We start from the raw sequence: 19,355 nt of genomic DNA, 5'->3' as shown, positions 1-19,355 counted from the left end.
AGTGTGGGGGGTGGTGCTATGAAGACTGGCCTGGCACTGTGCAGGCCTGAGCTTGTGTCTGTGAGTATATTCCTGGTGTTTAAGGCCAGGGATGCTGATCTGGCACTGGAATGGGTGGGAAGCCTGAGGCCACGGGGGTTGACTTAGTACTGAGTGGTCCTGGATCTTGTATTTGTAGGGCCTGGCCTGGAGGCTGAGTCTGCACGTGCTGGTCTGAGGAGTAGGGCTGTGGGAATCAACCTGGTGCTGAGGTAGACTTGAAGCCTGAAGCTATGAGGGCCAGCCCAGTGCTGGAGAAGGTCCAGAGACTAGGGCCTTGGGGTCTGCCTGGCCCTGGGATGGGCTTGGAACATGATTCTGTTGGGGTTAGCCTGAAGCTAGGACTGCTGGGGCCTGTCTGCCACTGGGGCCGCTAGAGTTGACCTGGCACTAGAGCAGACCCAGAGATCAAGTCTGCTAGGCAGACCTGGAGCCTGGGGCTCCTGAGTTCAGCCTATTTGTAATTTCTTTTGTCTGACAATTAGAAACCTTACTCAAATTATCTTCCAGTTATTTACTTATTTGTTTAAACTTGTATATATGGAAAGTAGTTTTCCATATATATGGAAAGAATTGTTTATCCATATCTCTGTGAGAAACCATTTACCAAAGACCTGCTCTCTAACCTACTGAGTGAAAGTGCTACTGAAAATTCCCCACATTAAAAATGGGACAGAAATAAAATTCTGTTCTGTGAAGCCCATGAAATTAGCCTATCAGTTCTAAGTTTATCAGATGGGACGGCAAAAGTTGGAAGCTCGTCTACAATGTAGGAGAGGAACAATACTGGGGATTTGTAATAAGGGTACTCACGGGTGGTGGGATGATCTGAAAAAAGGCAAGGCCACTACTGGTAAATGAGTTTATTCGTCAAGGGTTTTGAGTTTATTCTGTCCAGCTGTCAGTAAAAATAGACTGGTGTTCCTAAAAGTAGCCACATGGTACTACTATGAGACCTCTTAAACATTTCCCGCCCACACAGGTGGCAGCCTGGTGGGAAGCTAGGGTTTTAGTAATATTCATCGGTTTTCTGTAAAAGAAAAAGATTAGATTTTTAGAAGCTAGAGAACTCTGAGAAACAAGCATTCATTCCCCCCGCTTAATAGTATCAATGTTCACCAGACAATGGGACAAGAATACTTCAACGTAACAACAGGAGTTGCCCACTTCTGAGTAGGTGAGGTATTGGTCTATTGAACAAAAAAAGGTGGAGACTTTGGGCCTGGCTGAGCCAAATGGCCCATGGAGAAGTCTGACTATGGAAGCAGTGGTTAGAAATCTGGACAAATTTAGGAAAAAATAGGAAACTATGGTGTAATACAAAGAAGACAACACAGACAGGTATTGATTATATAATGAAAGAAGCAATGGGGTCTAACCTGGTGTCTTGATTTACTTGCCAGTGAATTGCTTTCCAAGTTAAAGGGACATTGTCTTCCGTTATTTTTGTACCTAGAATTTGGGGTACCTCAGTCTTCTGTTTAGGAATAATAGCCTCTGGGAAGGGAATGAGAATCAGTGAAGATATACACCCAAGCAAACATCTCCCAACTCACGACATTTATCCAGCAGATGTTTCCACAATAGGTCCAGCAGCATGTGTAATTTTTGTCTTTACATCTAAAGGCTTTAGAACACTTCTTGGTACATTCTTTGACCTTTGGCTTTCCCCAGCACTCTTCAAGTAACAATTCCTTCCCTGAAATTTAGATGAGATGGTCAAAGGTTGATAGTACGTTTCAGCCAAGCATGGAAAGAAAAGCCCTTCATATGTTTAACAGTTCCTCCTGGAATCTGGGCCCCAAATCCCAACCAAGATATCTATTTGCCTTTTAAGGGAATTGCCTTCATGAGCCTCCTCAAATTCCTGCCATTATACCTTCACTGACCCCATTGCGTCTTCACTGACCTCTTTTCCTTCTCCACCTCTGCAGGCTTTACCAGTGTTGCAGGCCTCTGGGTCCTCTCTGAGCATCCCAACGATACAATTCAGTCAATCCCCAGCATTCATGTGCCCTCCTATGAAATCTACATTTACATAACAGGAGATCTCAGGGCCTGGCATATCTCGTAGCCTCATTGCAATGCCTAATTTCACAGTGTGGGAAGCTAGGCCAGGTCAAGTAAGAAACAGATTCTCTCCCTTTTTCTTTCCCTACTTGCTGACTCTGTGTTTAATAACTCAGCCTCTCTTCAAATTCTTATCTCTCTCACTCAGTTTTCTTTTTTTTTTTTTTTTTTTTTTTTTTTTTTTGAGACAGAGTCTAGCTCTGTTGCCCAGGCTGGAGTGCAGTGGCCGGATCTCAGCTCACTGCAAGCCCCGCCTCCCGGGTTCACGCCATTCTCCTGCCTCAGCCTCCCGAGTAGCTGGGAGTACAGGCGCCCGCCACCTCGCCCGGCTAATTTTTTTTTTTTGTATTTTAGTAGAGACGGGGTTTCACCGTGTTAGCCAGGATGGTCTCGATCTCCTGAACTCGTGATCCGCCTGTCTCGGCCTCCCAAAGTGCTGGGATTACAGGCTTGAGCCACCGCGCCCGGCCTCTCACTCAGTTTTCTTAGCCCCTCCATTCATTCCATTTTCTCATCATATGAGAGGTTGCCCCACTGAGAACCGATCTCAAGCCTCTTTCCTAACTTTTCACATTCTGAAAGCCTTGCCACTGAAACTAAGGATATGTATTAAGAAATGCCCATTTGGTACTCATGTGACAAAGTATACGCAGCTAGCTCACAGAGATACCAGTATAGAGCCGCAGAATTAGCTCTATACTGACATCTCACCCTCAAAGACAGTCTAACATTGGAAAATGTTTTTATGTTTATAGCTTATGGTGTATATACACACACATATGTGTGTGTAAATATATATATATTTAAATATATATCTTATATATGATATATATTCGTATATATGAATATATATAAATATTCATATATATTTAAATATAGATAGATAGATACATAGATAGAGAGAGAGAGATGGAGAGAGAGAGAGATAGACAGATATTGCTATTTTCAAGGTTAAAAGAGGAAGCATTAAAGGACCTCAGCTTAGGGATTTCTTGAATCTCTGTGCATACAAAGTTGTCTGATTCTCTGATGGGTGATCCTATGAAGGTGGGTCCTGAGTCAGATACAGCAGACATGAAACCCCCTCCCTTGTTCAGAAACAAGCTCATCCCACTCCTGTGGCCCTTAATCCAGCCTCACCACCTACTGGAATATTTTTTCTTCCTCATTTCTCCCAGCACAGACAGTAGCACCGTACAGACGAATGTCATAAGCATGAGTATCCACAGCTTCATGAGGCTGACCATATGTGTCTGAATATATGTTGTTGGAAGGATTGTTTTTCTTCCCAGCTGCTGCTAGAGATCAAGACATATAAATAGGGAAAGAGAGGTGTGAAGCAAGAGAAAGTGCTTGTCGAATTTCTTCATTCTCTATCTTCTCACTATTCCCCCTTGCCCTCTGCCTACCCAACAACTGGCACACCTAAGCTGAGTGTTAGCTTTGCCAAAACGAATCTCTCCATCTCACACCTCATGTTTTCCTTTTACTGGAAAAAAATGTAATGTGTTGCCTTATTTTGATTAAAACATAATTCAAATTCAGCTTACAAAAAAAAATTTTGATCTTTTATTTCAGGTTTGGGCTACATGTGAAGGTTTGTTACACAGGAAAACTCATGTTGTGAGAGTTTGTTGTACAGATTATTTCATCACCCAGGTATTAAGCCCAGTACCCAACAGCCATCTTTTCTGCTCCTCTCCCTCCTCCCACCCTTCACCCTCAAGTAGACCCCAGTGTCTATTGTTTCTTCTTTGTGTTCATGAGTTCTCATCATTTAGCTCCCACTTATAAGAGAGAATATGCAGTATTTGGTTTGAACAAATTCTTTTTGAAAATGTGTTCAACATTTATTGAACACCTACTGTGTGACAGATACTATTATACACCATACATAGAGAGAGGATCCTTAACTTGTGATGGTTTGACATACAACTTTTCAACTTTATGATGGTGCAAAAGCAATACACATCCAGTAGATATCGTACTTTAAGTACCCATCAACCATTCTGGAGGTTTTTTGCTTGTTTTTTTTGTTTTTGTTTTTGTTTTTGTTTTTGCTGTTACATAATATTCCATTCTGTGAATATGTCACACAATATGTATTCATCTTCATGAAAATGAACATTCAGGTTGTCTGCAGTAGTTTCACTGTTGAAACCATAAAACTAAAGCAGCCATGAACAAATATACTATTCTCCTGCACATGAATGAGAATTTTTCCCCTTTCCATCCATGCTTAATTTTTCTCTTTAATGTTTTTTTATTTTCAGCACAGTATTAAATACATTACATGAGCTATTCAACACTTTATTATAAAATAAGCTTTGTATTAGATAGTTTTACTCAACAGTAAGCTAATGTTAAGTGTTCTGAGCACATTTAAAGTGTTAGCTTACAAAATTCTTAAAACATATAAAAGCACATAGAAGAAAGTGAAAATATTTCTAGTTATTCCACTATATCGACGTACAATATTCTATCTTTCATAATTGCATAGATATACAGATTTTTTATAAAACAAAAATTATATAAGCTTGCTGTTATATAATGACTTTTTAAAAACTACTTCATTAAGACATAACTGACATACAAAAAGCTATTTATAAGACATCTTGGCCGGGCGCGGTGGCTCAAGCCTGTAATCCCAGCACTTTGGGAGGCCGGGGCGGGCGAATCACGAGGTCAGGAAATCGAGACCATCCTGGCTAACACGGTGAAACCCCGTCTCTACTGAAAAATACAAAAAAAAAAACTAGCCGGGCAAAGTGGCGGGCACCTGTAGTCCCAGCTACTCGGGAGGCTGAGGCAGGAGAATGGCGTAAACCCGGGAGGCGGAGTTTGCAGTGAGCTGAGATCCAGCCACTGCACTCCAGCCTGGGCGACAGAGCAAGACTCTGTCTCAAAAAAAAAAAAAAGACATCTTTAGTGTATACAACTATAATGAGTTTGAAGACAAGTATACACCCATGTAATCATCACCACAATCTAGGCCATAAACATATCCATCGCCTCCAAAAGTTTCCACTGGCCTCTTTACTTATTATTTGGTGTGTGTGTGTGTGCGCGGTAAAAATAAGATCTGTCATCTTAACAAATTTTTAACTTTGCAATACAGTATTGCTAACTATGGACACTATGCTATACAACAGGTCTCTGAGATGTATCCATCTTGTATAACTGAAACTTTGTGCCCTTTGACTAATATCTTCAATCTCTCTGCTTGTTGTTTGGTCTGTCCAGGGTATCTAATTCTTCCTGATTTAAGTTAGGAGAGTTGTATTTTTCCAGGAATTTATCCACCTCTTCTAGGTTTTCTAGTGTATGTGTGTAAAAGTGTTCATAGTAGCCTTACATGATTGCTTGTATTTCTGTGGTGTCCGTTGTAATATCTCCCGTTTCATTTCTTAATGAGCTTATTTGGATTTTCTCTCTTATTTTCTTGGTTAATCTTGCTAATGGTATATCAATTTTATTTATCTTTTCAAAAAACCAGCTTTTTGTTTCATTTATCTTTTGTATTTTTTTTTGTTTCAATTTCATTTAATTCTGCTCTAATTTTAGTTATTTTCTTTTTTTATTACACTTTAAGTTCTGGAGTACATGTGCAAAACATGCAGGTTTGTTACATAGGTATACACGGGCCATGTTGGTTTGCGATACCCGTATTTCTCCTAATGCTATCCCTCCTCCAGCCCCCCACCCCCTCAACAGGCCCTGGTGTGTGAGGCCCGCCCCCTGTGTCCATATGTTCTCATTGTTCAACTTCCACTTATGAGAACATGCGGTGTTTGGTTTTCTGTTCTTGTGTTAGTTTGCTGAGAATGATGGTTTCCAGCTTCATCCATGTTCCTACAAAGGACATGAACTCATCCTTTTTTATGGCTGTATAGTATTCCATGGTGTATATGTGCCACATTTTCTTAATCCAGTCTATCATTGATGGACATTTGGGTCAGTTCCAAGTCTTTGCTATGGTTAACAGGGTTGCAATAAACATACGTGTGCATGCGTCTTTATAGCAGCATGAGTTATAATCCTTTGGGTATACACCCAGTAATGGGATCGCTAGGTCAAATGGTATTTCTAGTTCTAGATCCTTGAGGAATCACCACACTGTCTTCCACAATAGTTGAACTAGTTTACAGTCCCACCAACAGTGTAAAAGTGTTCCTATTTCTCCACATCCTCTCTAGCACCTGTTGTTTCCTGACTTTTTAATGATCGCCATTCTAACTGGTGTGAGATGGTATCTCATTGTGGTTTTGATTTGCATTTCTGTAATGACCAGTGATGATGAGCTTTTTTTCATATGTTTGTTGGCTGCATAAATTCTTCTTCTAAGAAGTGTTTGTTCATATCCTTTGCCCACTTTTTGATGGGGTTGTGTGGTGTTTTCTTGTAAATGTGTTTAAGTTCTTTGTAGATTCTGGATATTAGCCCTTTGCCAGATGGATAGATTGCAAACATTTTCTCCAATTCTGTAGGTCGCCTGTTCACTCTGATGACAGTTTCTTTTGCTGTGCAGAAGCTCTTTAGTTTAATGAGATTCCATTTGTCAATTTTGGCTTTTGTTGCCATTGCTTTTGGTGTTTTAGTCATGAAACCTTTGCTCATTCCTATTTCCTGAATGGTATTGCCTTGGTTTTCTTCTAGGGTTTTTATGGTTTTAGGTCTTGTGTTTAAGTCTTTAATCCATCTTGAGTTGATTTCTGTATAAGGTTAAGGACAGGATCCAGTTTCAACTTTCTGCATATGGCTAGCCAGTTTTCCCAACACCATTTATTAAACAGGGAATCCTTTCCCCATTGCTTGCTTTTTTCAGGTTTGTCAAAGATCAGATGGTTGTAGATGTGTGATGTTATTTCTGGGGTTTCTTCTACTGGGTTTGGATTTGGTTTGTTCTTGTTTCTCTAGTCCCTTGAAGTGTGACATTAGCATGTCAATTTGGGCTTTTTCAGTCTTTTTGATGTAGGCATTTAGGGGTATGAGCTTTCCTCTTAGCACTGCCTTTGCTTTATCCCAGAGGTTTTGATAGGTTGTGTCACTATTGTTGTTCAGTTCAGATAATTTTTTAATTTCCATCTTGATTTCATTTTTGACCCAATGATCATTCAGGAGCAGGTTATTTAATTTCCATATATTTGCATGGTTTTGTAGCTCCTTTTGGAATTGATTTCCAGTTTTATTCCACTGTGGTATAAGAGAGTGCTTGATATCATTTCAATTTTCTTAAATTTATTTTTTTAATTTTTAATTTTTGGAAACAGAGTCTTGCTGTGTCACCCAGGCTGGAGTGCAGTGGTACAATCTCGACTTACTACAACCTCTGCCTCCCGGGTTCAAGCAATTATCATGCCTCAGCCTCCTGAGTAGCTGGGACTACAGGCCTTTCCTGGCTAATTTTTATATTTTTAGTAGAGATGGAGTCCCACCATGTTGGCCAGGCTGGTCTTGAACTCCTGACCTCAGGTGATCCACCCCCCTCAGCCTCCCAAAGTGCTGGGATTACAGGCATGAGCCACCACGCCTGGACCAATTTTCTTAAATTTATTGAGGCTCGTTTTGTGCCTATCATATGATCTGTCTTGCAGAAAGTTCCATGCGTTGTTGAATAGAATGCGTATTATCCGGTTGTTGGATAGAATGTTCTGTATCTATCTGTTAAGTCCATTTGTTCCAAGATATAGTTTTAATCCATTGTTTATTTGCCGACTTTCTGTCTTGATGATCTGTCTAGTGCTTTCAGTGGAATATTGAAGTCCCCCACTATTTTGTGTTGCTGTCTATCTCATTTCTTATGTCTATTAGTAATTGTTTTATAAATTTGGGAGCTTCAGTGTCAGGTGCATATTTGTTTAGGATTGTGATATTTTCCTGTTGAACAAGGTCTTTTACCATTACATAATGTCCCTCTTTGTCTTTTTTAACTGTCATTGCTTTAAAGTTTATTTTGCCTGATATAAGAATAGCTACCCCTGCTCACTTTTGGTGTTCATTTGCATGAAATGCCCTTTCCACCCCTTTAATTTGTTGTGAATCCTTATGTGTTAGGTGAGTCTCTTGAAGTCAGCAGATAGTTGGTTTGTGAATTATTTTTCCATTCTGCAGTCTGTATCTTTTCAGTAGAGCACTTAGGCCATTTACATGTGTTTCCAGAATTTGTTTCAAGATTTAGAGCTCCTTTTAGCAGTTCTTGTAGTGGTGGTTTGATAGGGGTGAATTCTCTCAGCATTCATTTGTCTGAAAAAGACTATCTTTCCTTCATATATGATGCTTAGTTTCACTGGATACAAAACTCTTGACTGATAATTGTTTTATTTGAGAAGGCTGAAGATATGGCCCCAATCCCTTCTCGCTTGTAGGGTTTCTACTGAGAAATCTCCTATTAATCTGATAGGTTTTCCTATATATGCTCCCTGGTGCTTTTGTTCACAGCTCTTAAGATTCTTTCCTTCATCTTAACTTTAGATAACCTGATGACAATGTGCCTAAGCAATGATCTTTTTGTGATTAATTTCCCAGGTGTTCTTTGTGCTTCTTGTATTTGGATGTCTAGGTCTCTAGCAAGGCTGGGGAAGTTTTCCTCAATTATTCCCCCACATATGTTTTCCAAACTTAGATTTCTCTTCTTCCTCAGGAACACTGATTATTTTAGGTTTGGTTGTTTAACACAATCCCAGATTTCTTGGAGCCTTTGTTCATATTTTCTTATTCTTTTTTCTTTGTCTTTGTTGGATTGGGTTAATTAAACCTTGTCTTCAAGCTCTAAATTTTTCTTCTACTTGTTCAATTCTATTGCTGAGACTTTCTAGAGTATTTTGCATTTCTGTAAGTGTGTCCAAAGTTTTCTGAAGCTTGTGTTGTTTTTTCTTTATGCTTTCTATTTCCTTGAATATTTCTCCTTTCACTTCTTGTTTCTTTTTTTTTTTTTTCTTTTATTTTTTTTCCTTGCGTTGGGTTTTACCTTTCTCTGGTGCCTTCCTGATTAGCTTGATAACTAACCTCCTGAATTCTTTTTCAGGTAAATCAGGGATTTCTTCTTGGTTTGGATCCATTGCTGGTGATCTAGTGTGATTTTGGGGGGGTGTTAAAGAGCCTTGTTTCATCATATTACCAGAGTTGGTTTTCTGGTTCCTTCTCATTTGGGTAGGCTCTGTCAGAAGGAAGGTCTAGGGCTGAAGGCTGTTGTTCAGATTCTTTTGTCTCACCAGGTGTTCCTTTGATGTAGTACTCTTCCCCTTTTCTTATGGATATGGCTTCCTGAGAGCTGAGGTGTAGTGATTGTTATCTGTCCGCTGGGAATAGCCACCCAGCAAGTGTACCAGGCTCTGGGCTCCTATTCATCATAAGACAGCTGAATATTTGTAATTTATTCTCTTTAGAAAAAAGTGTCATTGATGATATTCTTTCCATTGGAATTTTATTAAATTCATTATTAACTTCAGATCACAAATTTATAGATCTAAAATTTGTAGATTCTAGGTAAAGTATACTGTCTATTTTATAACCTGGATAGTTGTTTCTATCTTTTTCTCCACCAGGATTGGTTTATTTTACCAGTAGAATACACATGTTGTCTTACTATAAGAGATAAATTATCCCTCATTTGTCACCACACAAAATTGTTGGCATAGCATGGGACAGAGAACAAAACCTGAACACTAGAATCAGAGAGACCTGGGCCCAAATGAATCCCAATCCCAACACATTTAGTTTAGGGCCTCAGTTTCCAATATATAATATGAGAGTTATATTAGTATCACATTCACATTGTGAATGCATGAAGCCCTGAGCATAGGGCCTGGCACACAGATCATGCAAATAAATGTTGGCTGCTATTATTATTATTATTATTATTATTATTAAACTCTCTTTTCTCCTCCAGAGGGGTGGAAGTTATTTAATTTCATTGACTTTGTAGTGGTCTTCTTAAAACTTTCAACTATTTAACCTACTTGGAATTAATTCTACTGATTGACTGAGGTCCTAGCCTTCATTCATCTGTCATAAATTCATTCATCCCACAAATATTAAATGACTACTGTAAGCCTGGCACTATTATAAGCAATGAGGATACAGTAGAGGACAAAGCTGACAAAAATCCCTGCCCTCATAAAGTTTGCTTTATAGTCAAGGGAGAGGCAATAAATAAGGTATATAAAAGAAAGATACAATATGCTATATAGAGATTGGTGTAAAGGAGAACAAAATAAATTTTTTAAGGTTCTAGGAGTCAGAACACAAAAAATGCAAAATAAGTGCTGGCTATTATTTCAGGCAGCTCATTGGTGGTGGGAGTTAGGGCTTGGAAAGAGGGAGTTAAGTTCTGTTCAAAAAAAAAAATTCATCAATTTTTTCTTCACTCCTTTCTCACTCCCAGCCTGCTCCTTCACTCTCCTGAATCCAAACAAAAAGAAAGAGGAGAGAAACAGATACAAAGGAGAAGTCTGGATAGGATACTATGAATTGCACCATCATGGGAGAGATATTGTCCCTTCCCTGCAAGTAACCAATTTTCCCTGAAAGTCCCATTTTTGCTTCAATGTTTTCAACCAAGCAGAAGAAAATATGCATCAATCAGTTGAAATCCTTCAAAGGCTCAAAATTAGGAATAGTACCTACGGACATTTTAAAAGGTACAAAGCCTTTGAGAAGGACTAAATTTATTCTCCTCTTGGCACATATGAAAAATTATAAAACAGAAAAATAAAAAAATTGAGGCACATGGGCCATAAAATGGGTTGCCTTTAACTCACTTTAAGCTATTATTTGGAAATAATTTCAAACTTACAGGGGTAAGAATAGTACAAAGATCATCTGCATACCGTTTACCCAGATTCACCTATTTCCTTTCCCTCTCTCCCTCTCTCTCTCTCTCTCTCCCTCTCTCTCCCTCTCTTATTTTTTGAGCAATTTGAGAGCAAGTTTCATTTGTCATGGCCCTCATTTTTAAATACTTCCGTGAGTATTTTTTTTAATACTTTAAGTTCTAGGGTATATGTGCACAATGTGCTGGTTTGATACATAGGTATACATGAAATATGTTGGTTTGCTGCACCCATCAACTCGTCATTTACATTAGGTATTTCTCCTAATGCTATCCCTCCCCCAGCTCCCCACCCCCTGACAGGCTCCAGTGTGTGATGCTCCCCGCCCTGTCTCCTAGTGTTCTCATTGTTCAATTCCCACCTATGAGTGATAACATGTGGTGTTTGGTTTTCTGTCCTTGTGATAGTTTGCTGAGAATTATGGTTTCCAGCTTCATCCATGCCCCTACAAAGGACATGAACTCATCCTTTTTTATGGCTGCATAGTACTCCATGGTGTATATGTGCCACATTTTCTTAATCAAGTCTATCATTGAGGGACATTTGGGTTGGTTCCAAGTCTTTGCTATTATGAATAATGCCACAATAAACATACATGTGCATGTGTCTTTATAGTAGCATGATTTATAATACTTTGGGTATATACCTAGTAATGGGATTGCTGGGTCAAATGGCATTGCTAGTTCTAGATCCTTGAGGAATTGCCACACTGTCTCCCACAATGGTTGAACAAATTTACACTCCCACCAACAGTGTAAAAGCATTCCTATTTCTCCTCATCCTCTCCAGCATCTGTTGTTTCCTAATATTTTAATGATCTCCAGTCTAAGTGGTGTGAGATGGTATCTCATTGCAGTTTTGGTTTGCATTTCCCTGATGACTAATGATGATGAGCATTTTTTCATGTGTCTGTTGGCTGCATAAATGTCTTTTTTTGAGAAGTGTCTGTTCATATTCTTTGCCCACTTTTTGATGGGGTTGTTTAGTTTTTTCTTATAAATTTGAGTTCTTTGTAGATTCTGGATATTAGCTCTTTGTCAGATGGGTAGATTGCAAAAATTTTCTCCAATTCTGTAGGTTGCCTGTTCACCCTGATGGTAGTTTCCTTTGCTGTGCAGAAGCTCTTTAGATTAATTAGATCCCATTTGTCAATTTTGGCTTTCATTGCCATTGCTTTTGGTGTTTTAGTTATGAAGTCCTTGCCCATGCCTGTGTCTTGAATGGTATTGCCTGGGTTTTCTTCTAGGGTTTTATGGTTTTAGGTCTAACATTTAAGTCTTTAATCCATCTTGAATTAATTTTTGTATAAGGTGTAAGGAAGGGACCCAGTTTCAGCTTTCTGTATATGGCTAACCAGTTTTCCCAGCACCATCTATTAAATAAGGAATCCTTTCCCCATTTCTTGTTTTTGTCAGATTTGTCAAAGATCAGGTGGTTGTAGATGTGTGGTGTTATTTCTGAGCCCTCTATTCTGTTCCATTGGTCTATATATCTGTTTTGGTACCAGTACCATGCTGTTTTGGTTACTGTAGCCTTGTAGAATAGTTTGAAGTCAGGTAGTGTGATGCCTCCAGCTTTGTTCTTTTTGCTTAGGATTGTCTTGGCAGTGAGGGCTCTTTTTTGGTTCCATATGAACTTTAAAGTAGTTTTTTCCAATTCTGTGAAGAAAGTCATTGGTAACTTGATGGGGATTACATTGAATCTATAAATTACCTTGGGAAGTATGGCCATTTTCATGATGTTAGTTCTTCCTATCCATAAGCATGGAATGTTCTTCCATTTGTTTGCATCCTCTTTTATTTCATTGAGCAGTGGTTTGTAGTTCTTCTTGAAGAAGTCCTTCACATCCCTTGTAAGGTGGATTCCTAGGTATTTTATTCTCTTTGTAGAAATTGTGAATGGGAGTTCACTCATGATTTGGCTCTCCGTTTGTCTGTTATTGGTGTATAGGAATGCTTGTGATTTTTGCACATCAATTTTGTATCCTGAGACTTTGCTGAAGTTGCTTATCAGCCTAAGGAGATTTAGGGCTGAGATGATAGGGTTTTCTAAATATACAATCATGTCATCTGCAAACAGGGACAACTTGACTTCCTCTTTTCCTAATTGAATACCCTTTATTTCTTTCTCTTACCTGATTGCCCTGGCCAGAACCTCCAATACTATGTTGAATAGGAGTGGTGAGAGAGGGCATCCCTGTCTTGTGCTGGTTTTCAAAGGGAATGCTTCCAGTTTTTGCCCATTCAGTATGATATTGGCTGTGGGTCTGTCATAAATAGCTCTTATTATTTTGAGATACGTTCCATCAATACCTAGTTTATTGAGAGTTTTTAGCATGAAGGGCTGTTGAATTTTGTCTAAGGCCTTTTCTAAATCTATTGAAATAATCATGTGGCTTTTGTTGTTGGTTCTGTTTATGTGATGGATTACATTTGTTGATTTGCAAATGTTGAACCAGCCTTGCATCTCAGGGATGAAGCCGATTTGATCATGGTGGATAAGCTTTTTGATGTGCTGCTGGATTCGGTTTGCCAGTATTTTATTGAGGATTTTCACATTGATGTTCATCAGGGATATTGGTCTAAAATTTTGTTGATGTTGATGCTATTCCTTTCTGTTTGTTAATTTTCCTTCTAACAGTCAGGTCCCTCAGCTGCAGGTCTGTTGGAGTTTGCTGGAGGTACACTCCAGATGTTGTTTGCCTGGGTATCACCAGCAGAGGCTGCAGAATAGCAAATATTGCTGCCTGATCCTTCCTCTGGCAGCTTCGTCCCAGAGGGGCACTCGGCCATATGAGGTGTCTGTCGGCCCCTACTGGGAGGTGACTCCCAGTTAGGCTACACAGGGGTCAGGGACCCACTTGAGGAGGCAGTGTGTCCATTCTCAGAGCTCAAACACCATGCTGGGAAAACCACTGCTCTCTTCAGAGCTATCAGACAAGGACATTTAGGTCTGCAGAAGTTGTCTGTTGCCTTTTGTTCAGATATGCCCTGCCCACAGAGTTGGAGACTATAGAGGCCTGGGCCTCGCTGAGCTATGGTGGGCTCCACCTAGTTCGAGCTTCCCGGAGGCTTTGTTTACCTACTCAAGCCTCAGCAATGGTGGATGCCCCTCCCCCAGCCAGGCTGCCACCTCACAGTTCGATCTCAGACTGCAGTACTTGCAGTGAGCAAGGCTCTGTGGGAGTGGGACCCACTGAGCCAGGCCCGGAAAAGAATCTCTTTGTCTGCCGGTTGTTAAGACCTTGGGGAAAGCACAGTATTTGGGTGGGAGTGTCCTGATTTTCCAGGTACAGTCTGTCACAGCTTCCCTTGGCTAGTAAAGGGAAATCCCCCGACCCCTTGCACTTCCTGGGTGAGGCGACACCCCTCAGAGGCGACACCCCTCAGAGGCGACACTCTGCTTTGGCTCACCCTCCATAGGCTGCACCCACTGTCCAACCAGTCCCAGTAAGATGAACCAGGTACCTCAGTTGGAAATGCAGAAATCACCCATCTTCTGCATCAATCACGCTGGGAGCTGCAGACCAGAGCTGTTCTTATTCGGCCATCTTGGAACCGCCTCCTCCATGAGTATTTCTTAACAACCTGAGCATTATCTTACATGGTCATACTACAGTTATCAACTTTGTTAAATTTAACCTTGATCAAACATACTTTTATCTATTCTATCATGAGTATTAAATTTTATCATTTCACCCAATAATGTCCTTTGTCTTTTATGAAGTTCAAATTTTGGAAGAATACAGCCAACCTTTTCTTCGAACTAAATAGTCTTCAATTGGAGTTTATCTGAGATTTCCTTAAGATTAGATATAAGTTATGTATTCTCGGTGGGAATAGCATGTAGGTGATGCTGTGTCCTTCTCAGGATATCACATATGGAGGCACACGATGTATATCCATGTTATCGTTCTCTGCCTCAGTTTCTCCATTTGAACAACATAAACAATAATTTATTCCATAGAGGGATAGTGTTGGCATGATGCAGGGGCATGATTAGGGCAGGGAACCCATCCAAGCAAGACAAAGGTGAAAGCTTTTACAGGCTCACACTTTCAGCCCCAGGACCTTGACCCCCACCTACCTTTGAAGATGTTGGAGTTGGAGGTGCTGATACCTACTTGACTGGTGGCTCTTCTTCCTTGCCTCTAGGAACTGCAGAGCCCCTACACAGTGAGTAGGTGGTGAGCAGAACAAATCAATTATGCAGATCTTAGTCATGCTTCTGGTCGTGGCAGATCTGTAAGTTCTGTCCCAAACCATAAGTTCGGTACATATAGAACATTGTCCCTGAATTCCTATTCAAGGAATACTTTCTTCTTTTTGCTGCAGGCAATATAGATAGAGACAGAACACTGTGGACCTGCAGAATCCTCTCCTCCCCAACACACACACAAGTCTGGTTGATTGTGGACACTCAGACACAAGTCTGGGTGATCTATTTTTTTCTAACATTGTGTGAGGACCTTCATAAAGTCTCATCCATCTTTATATTAACTTCTCCATTGCTAGCATCAGCCTAACACCACCTTATCAGCAATCTCTTGTGACTTTTGTGAGGAAAAGAGAGATCTCTTCCAAGAGGGCTTGGAAAATGTCACATAACATGTAGATTTTAAATATGTAGACTTAAACTAAACTCAAATCCTACCTCCCACTTACTCTAGGAAAGTCACTAATCATCTCTGTGCCTCAATTTCCTCTTTTTTAAAGTGAGAATAGCAGTACTTTCTTCATAGGATTTTTGGGAGGATTCCATAAGTTATTTTGTGTTAAGCACTGAGACCCAATGTCTGGCATATAAGCAGTGCTATGTACGGTTTGTTAAATAAACCAATAAAACACTTATTGAAGTATTCAGAATCACCCAGCTGAACACCAAATTCACTATGAGTCAAATATTTAACATGTATTAACCAATACTCTTAATGACCCAGTGAGTTTAGTGCTAAACATTTATATTTTGCAGATGCAGAAACTGAAGCACCGAGGCGCTAAGCAACTTGCCCAAGGCCACACAGCCAATAAGTGATAGATACAAGATTTGACAGGAAGTGAATCCAGAGCCAGGTGTGCAAGATGGTGAAGCCCACAACTTTTCCTGGGTCTCAGAGCCACGATACATCTTGGGCTTATTCCCATCACCAAGAGCCCTCTCTCTAGGCACCCTTACAGTGCTAGCACAGGGGCATAATGGGAAGGGAAATTTCAGGAGCTGAGCTCACTGTGAGAGGCTCTGAGTAAGTCGTGACTGGGTCTAGGAATATTCCCAGAGTTGTTTGGTTGGGATGAGAAAGTGGGAAAGTGGGAGAGAAGCAAAGCCTGTGGATCATACTAACATTTTCTTCTCTAGTTCTATTTCCTTGCCTCTTCCCACTTTAAAATATATTTTTGGCTTTGGCCTCTTCCTGGGACCCCCCCATCATTTTATATCATTGACTTCTCTCCATAGGAAAAAAAAAAAGGTTTCTTTTCAGGATGTCAATTTTTGCTCTTGTACTAATACAAGAGCAACTCATGCTTAGTGCATAAATCTTGTAAAAATATGAAAATGACAATTAAATTTAAAAATAACTGTTAATCTTGTCAACCTGTGCTAACATTTGTGTATATATTCTAGTAGACTTTTTCTTATATACATATATGTTTTTACATAGTGGATAATCCTGTGAATATTTTTATGTTTAACCTTTACAATAAATGCTTTCCTGTATTCCTAAATATTTTCAAAAATTTCATAAATTGGTAGATTACTCTGCCAACTAATCACCAGTTGTTGACAAGTTTGGTGGTTCCAGTTTTTCCCTATTGTAGAAATTCACTATTAGTTACATAATTATAACTAAATCCTTGAGTATTTATTTATTTATTCCTTAGGAAAGCCAATAAAAGTAGAAATACACGTAAGTTAGAAATACACATAATTCAATCTGTGCATAAATATTACCAATTCTCTCTTCATAACATTTAGGCTATACTTGCACCAACAAAGAAATGGTCTGGGCTGGGTGCGGTGGCTCACGCTTGTAATCCCAGCACTTTGGGAGGCCGAGGCGGGCAGATCATGAGGTCAGGAGATCGAGACCATCCTGGCTAACACGATGACTACCCCGTCTCTACTAAAAATACAAAAAATTAGCTGGGCATGGTGGCGGGCACCTGTAGTCCCAGCTACTCAGGAGGCTGAGCAGGAGAATGGCATGAACTCAGGAGGCGGAGCTTGCAGTGATCTGAGATCGCGCCACTGCACTCCAGTCTGGGTGACAGAGCGAGACTCCGTTTAAAAAAAAAGAAAAGAAAAGAAAAGAAATGCTCTGAAAACGTCAGACCATTTCCTTCATCTTGACCCTGACAATAGACATTCAGAGGATTCAGATAGATGGTAAGTCGGAGGAGCCAGCAGGTTATTGACTATTCACAGTTGTCTAGTGCCACAATCGCAGGCTTTACACTCATCCGATGGAAACTTAAAACACATCTTTACAGAGGCAGATACTAAAAAATTAAAATTAAAATTAGAAAACCATCTTTATCATTTGCTAACTCCATGACCTTGGGTAACTCATTTCACTTATGGAAAAACTCCATTTAGTCACATGGAAAAATGAGAGTACAGGCATACCTCAAAGATATTTCAGATTCAGTTCCAGGCCACCCTAATAAAGTGAGTCGAACAAATATTTTGGTTTCTCAGTGCATATATATAAAACGATATGTTTATACTATACTGTAATCTACTAAGTGTGTGACAGCATTATGTATAAAAACAGTGTACATATCTTAATCCAAAAGTACTTTATTGATAGAAATCAATAACAACATCTCTCAAAACCACACACTTACATGTGTTTGTTAGTACATGCTCCTGTTCCTGAATGACTTTTTTGTAAACAACAAAATTAAGAAAGAAATCAGGAAGTTTTTTAAAACTAATAAGAACAAAGATACAACATACCAAAATCTCTGGGACACAATTAGAGCAGTGTTGACAGGAAAGTTTATAGCACTAAATGCCCACATCAAAAAGTTAGGAATATCTCCAACTAACCTAACATTACACCTAGAGGAACTTGAAAAACAAGAGCAAACCAACCCCAAAGCTAGTAGAAGAAAAGAAATAACCAAAATTAGAGCTGAAATGAACAAAATGGAGATAAGAGAAACCATACGAAAGATCAATGAAACCAAAGGTTGGTTCTTTGAAGGATAAATAAGACTGGTAGACCACTAGTTAGACTAATAATGAAGGGAAAAATCCAGATAAACACAATCAAAAATAACAAAGGAGATATTACCACTGACCCCATAAAAATACAAACAAACATCGGAGACTATTACAAACACCACTATGCACACAAACTAGAAAACCTATACAAAATTGATAAACTAGTGGAATCATACAAACTCCCAAGATTAAACCAGGATGAAATTTAACAGACCAATAACAAGTACCAAAATTTAATCAGTAATTTAAAAAAAAAAAAACTTACCAACCAGAAAAAGCCTTGGACCAGATGGATTCATAGCCAAATTCTACCAGATATATAAAGAAGAGCTGGTGCCAATCCTACTGAAATTATTCCAAAAAATTGAGGAGGAGGGACTCCTCCCTAATTCATTCTATGAGGTTAGCATCATTCTAACATCAAAACCTGGCAGAGACACAACAGAAAAAGAAAACTTCAGACCATTATCACTGATGAACATAGATGTAAAAATCCTAAACAAAATACTAGCAAACCAAATTCAGTAGTACATCAAAAAGCTAATCCACCACATTGTTTCCTGTTGGGAGCTCCCTGCAATACCCACCCCCCCCAAAAAAAAACTAATTCACCACAATCAAGTAGGCTTTATCCCTGGGAAGCAAGGTTGATTCAACATATGCAAATCAATACATGTGATTCATCACATAAACCGAACTTTTAAAAAAATGATCATCTTAATAGATGCAGAAGAGGCTTTTGATAAAATTTAACGTTCTTTCATGTTAAAAACCCTCAACAAACCAGACATCAAAGGTACATACCACAAAATAATAACAGTCATCTCTGACAATCCCACAGCCAACATCATACTGAATTGACAAAAGCTGGAAGCATTCCTCTTGAGAAGCGGAACAAGACAAGGATGCCCACTCTTACCACTCCTACTCAATATAGTATTGAAGCCTAGCCAGAGCAATCATGCATGAGAAAGAAATAAAAGTCATCTAAATAGGAAGAGAGGAAGTCAAACTATGTCTCTTCACAGACAATACAAGCCTAGAAAACCCTGTAGTTTCTGCCCAAAAACTTCTAGATCTGATAAACCACTTCAGCAATGGTTCAAGATACAAAATCAATGTACAAAAATCAGCAGCATTTCTAGCAGCGTTTCACTCACATGAAATGCAGAGAAATACGTCTAAGCT

At 39.4% G+C, this 19,355-nt stretch overlaps 1 protein-coding gene across 1 annotated transcript; it reads right to left on the bottom strand.

The window, feature by feature from the left end:
- Positions 1–887: 887 nt before the first annotated feature.
- Positions 888–18,568, bottom strand: LOC105496449 (WAP four-disulfide core domain 11). The gene is made up of 5 exons (XM_011766868.2): positions 18,433–18,568; positions 15,027–15,108; positions 3,257–3,407; positions 1,596–1,738; positions 888–1,069 (listed from the first exon to the last, which is right to left on the bottom strand). Exons 3-5 carry the CDS (start codon positions 3,354–3,356, stop codon positions 1,049–1,051), a joined length of 264 nt encoding a protein of 87 aa, XP_011765170.1. The 5' UTR covers positions 3,357–3,407; positions 15,027–15,108; positions 18,433–18,568; the 3' UTR covers positions 888–1,048.
- Positions 18,569–19,355: the final 787 nt, after the last annotated feature.

The sequence above is a fragment of the Macaca nemestrina genome, chromosome 15 (assembly GCF_043159975.1).
Source record: "Macaca nemestrina isolate mMacNem1 chromosome 15, mMacNem.hap1, whole genome shotgun sequence".
In the NCBI taxonomy this organism is placed as follows: Eukaryota; Metazoa; Chordata; class Mammalia; order Primates; family Cercopithecidae; genus Macaca; species Macaca nemestrina.
This window is presented reverse-complemented; position numbering and strand designations above follow the sequence as displayed.

What these genes read in the sequence shown, in the direction of transcription:
- LOC105496449 (XM_011766868.2), bottom strand. Translation starts at nt 3,356, where the DNA reads ATGGTCAGCCTCATGAAGCTGTGGATACTCATGCTTATGACATTCGTC. An exon ending in GAGGAAGAAAAAATATTCCA is followed by an intron (nt 1,739 to 3,256) that starts GTAGGTGGTGAG and finishes TCTAAATTTCAG; the next exon opens with GGAAGGAATTGTTACTTGAA. An exon ending in ACATCTGCTGGATAAATGTC is followed by an intron (nt 1,070 to 1,595) that starts GTGAGTTGGGAG and finishes TTTCTTTTACAG; the next exon opens with AAAACCGATGAATATTACTA.